This window comes from Hordeum vulgare, chromosome 5H (genome assembly GCF_904849725.1).
Source record: "Hordeum vulgare subsp. vulgare chromosome 5H, MorexV3_pseudomolecules_assembly, whole genome shotgun sequence".
Classification (NCBI taxonomy): domain Eukaryota; kingdom Viridiplantae; phylum Streptophyta; class Magnoliopsida; order Poales; family Poaceae; genus Hordeum; species Hordeum vulgare.
Window position 1 is genome coordinate 539,838,915 of NC_058522.1, and position 3,808 is coordinate 539,842,722.

General features: G+C 48.0%; 1 protein-coding gene across 1 annotated transcript; it reads left to right on the forward strand.

Moving 5' to 3' along the window:
• Nucleotides 1–2,576: 2,576 nt before the first annotated feature.
• Nucleotides 2,577–3,436, forward strand: LOC123398649 (protein PELPK1-like). The gene has a single exon (XM_045093101.1). The coding sequence runs from the start codon at nt 2,657–2,659 to the stop codon at nt 3,146–3,148; it is 492 nt and encodes a 163-aa protein (XP_044949036.1). The 5' UTR covers nt 2,577–2,656; the 3' UTR covers nt 3,149–3,436.
• Nucleotides 3,437–3,808: the final 372 nt, after the last annotated feature.

Here is a 3,808-nt window from a genome sequence, read left to right on the forward strand (position 1 = left end):
CTACACAGAAGCGTACTATAATTGGTATCGCATGAGCACGCGTACTAGACTGACGAGTGAACCACCTACGATGTCAACACATCCAACGCATATGGAACAGTTGCAGAGACGGATAGACACATCATCAGCTTACTATCGTGACTCCGCGGTAATCACCAACATCTTGTTATTCAGGTCCATCATTTCATGAACAATTCAACCAACGAACAACGATTTTTTTCAGATTGATATTTGCACCCAAGTAGAAGCGATGGCGAGGGAAGGAATGCGAGCCCAGGAAATTGATCCTAAAGGCAGGTCCTTCTTTAAAAGAATTAGCGAATTCGTCAGCACAAGGTTTACGAGATGCGGTACAGAGAACGACGTTGTCACTAGAGCGTACAATATTCCGGAACCGAGGTCAGCTAGACCGAGTGCGGCGCCGTCGTCGTCCATGCGGTGGGGAGAGGGTCCTAATACTACGCCGACACTTCCACGACATGACTCGTCTCTACCAATATATGGGCAGACATCACAGGTAAATGCTCCAGATTTAGGTTCGACGCCCGAACAGACTCATTTCGTGGAGCAGGATGCATATACAGCATATGGCGCACACACTCAAGGATCTCAGCCATATCTGCCCACGTGAGGAATTAGGATGCCCGAGGAGATTCGTTGGGCTGAGACAAGCGAGGGAACATAAAGCTACAACAGCGGTCAGGTATGTACAATTATAATAATGAATTACATAACTTCTATTTACACATAATTTTTTTACACACAATTTTTTTTAAACACAATTTTTCGACGCAGGAAATTAGTGATCCATCATAGGGAGATGAACATACCCAGCGTGACGTACAGAAAGAAATACTCACAGAAACCCATGATACTCAATGCACGCTCCTAGTAATGCTAAATGATTTTTTCGGGAGGACGTTATTGGTCCATCTTATATTAATTCTGAGTCACAGTCATTCACCTACAATTTAGAATCATCATCTCAATATGGATTTCAGATTCCACCACCTATGCATGAGTTGAAGACACAGGAACACGAGGGACAGTACGGCCCTGGTCTTCGTGAACACAGACCCCCTGAACGATTGTCACCCTCCGGTCGTCGGGCAAGGCCAGCTGGTTGTCGTCGCATAGGGTGCTTCGTCTATCTATGTGTGCGAACTATTGTATCTCTCTATGTCAGTTTCAAACTTTCAGATGTACGTACAAGACATCTATGTAGTTTGATGAAATAAAAGTTCTTGATATATTTCGACGCAGTTTTCCAATTTAAAGTTGCTTCCATAAAATAAGATACATAAAATAAGATTCATAAAATAACATACATAAAATAAGATACATAAAATAGAGTTCATAAAAAACTACATAAAGTCGTCGTCATCCTTGGACGATGCAGAGCTCTCGTCCTTTGACGAAGCGCTACTCTTGGCCTTCGTCGATGATGCGCTCTTGGCCTTGGTACTCGGCATGAAGATATCGTCTTCGTCCTCACTATCGTCAATCCATAAAAAGGGATGTTTTACTCCACCTCCACCGCGTATGTGTTGGCATTTCTTCTTCCATCTTTCATTCAACCGCAGAAGTTCTTTCCGAATCTCCTCATATGTCCTTTCAGGCCACCCCTTACTAGCTAATGCGTGGGCAACCTCATTCAGTATCGTGTCATTACTAATGAGTTCGTCCCTTGAAACTATTCTACTATCTATCTTGAAATTGCTAGCTAAGCGCAGAAGACACTCGAACATACCACTGTGAAAACTACGATCTAGAATGAGTCCATATACATCCATATGTAGTCTTCTAGTAAAAAAAATACTCCATCCGTTCCTAAATATAAGACCTTTTAGAGATTGCACTATGAACTGCATCGGATGTACATAAACATATTTTAGATTATAGGTTCACTTATTTTACTTCATATGTAGTCTTCTAATGAAATCTCTAAAAAGTCTTATATTTTGGAATGGAGAGAGTACATCCCAAGCATGGCATAATAGCGCATGCATGTGGCGGAAAAATTTGGAGCGGAAATCACAGAACGCGCTGACTCGGAGGCCAACCCAGATTCCCGGCCGGCTGCCTGGGGCCGAGGCGGCAGGGCCCACCTAGCTGTCGCCGTTACGGCACCGCAGGGCGGGAACGGAATCCGCAGCCGGCCGCCTGGCCTTGTGGCGGCAGCCCTGCCGGCCGCCTGGGCCTGTGGCGGCAGGCCCCAGCCGCCTCGGGCGGTAGCGGCGGGTGCCACATGCCGCGTGGCGCGCCTGCCGCCACCCGGGGAGGGGGTCCTTTCCTTTTTAGCATCCGCATGTGGTCTTTTTTGGCTATTCCGTTCGCGAGGGGTCCTTTTGGACAAAATTTCGCAAAAAATTGGAGCCATGCAGCATGCAGGTGCATCCACTTTCCGGTCTTCTTCCTCGGCTGGCACTTCGATTACCAACAAAGCTAGAGAAAGCTGTGTTGGCCACCATAATGCGAATCTGGCCAACAACCGATCCGATTAATCGCTTGGTTAAGGCTATATATATATTGGGTGTTATTGACCCATGTTCTCGCAACCCAACTCGTACCAGAGCAAGAGCAGCCTTGCCAATCACTACCCACGCACCAAGCTAAACCGTCTCAAAGAAACTACGGTACTAGCTAGCACTGAGCAATGGCTTCCAATGCCAGCTTCAGCTTGTTGGCGGTGATCATGGCGTGCACGCTGCTCGGCGGCCACACGTGCCACGGCGCACGCCACTTGGCCGACACCACCACGGCGGCTTCCCCACCCGCTGCGGCTGCCGTCCCTGGCCTCCCGGCCGTGCCTGCCATGCCGACCCTGCCACCGATGCCGGCTGTGCCGACAGTTCCGGCCGTGACAATGCCAGCTATGCCGACGGTGCCCGCGGTGACCGTACCACATGTGACTCTGCCTCCTATGCCCTCTCTTCCTTCCGTGCCCAAGGTGACCATGCCTCCGATGCCCTCCATCGTCATGCCCAAGGTGTCCATGGCGCCGATGCCCGCCGTCGTTGTGCCTAAGGTGACGGTGCCACCAATGCCCGCCATTCCTTCCATGCCCAAGGTGACGCTGCCGCCGATGCCTTCTATCCCAGCCGTCAACGTGCCTATGCCGTTCCTGGCACCACCTCCATCAGCGTAGGTCTGCCATGTGCATGGTGTTGCATGGACGGTGCCGCGCTCTTCTTGTTTGATCAGTGCTAGATCACTCGCCTGCTCCTGTGTGGAATATTTGTGTTCACGTTTTATGTTTTGCATTTCAAGTCTCGGATGTCAGTTAGTGTGGGTTGATTTTATAGGTTGTCCCAATACATATGCGGCATTTCTTTGTACTTACTCATGTATAAAAATTTATATTCTATATATCATTGTTGATAAAAAATTCAAGATTTGTGGAGTGTGTATTACACTTCAATAACCTAAAACTAAATCATCTTCACACTCTTATTAGCAAAGTGTATTAGCAATGGCTGTGTGGATCGCTTGATTCAGAGGTCGGAGTAATCTTTTTCTTAAGGGAAAACAAATATAAGTTCTCTCCTTATCACGTCTCACTCTCACCTACCACACGTCACACGATCACTCTTAGGCCTTGTTCAGTTAAACCTCTTTTGAAGAGGATTGAAGAGGTTTGGAAGGGATCGAGGAGGAATTTAACTTGTAGCGGATTTAATCCTCTTCAATCCACTTCAATCCCCTTCACACCCCTTGCAACCGAACAAGCCCTTAGGCAACAATCTAGGGTTTGTTAGAGAGGAGTCTGCAAGTGTTTCCCCTTGACCCGCTAGCGCCCCCGCAGGTA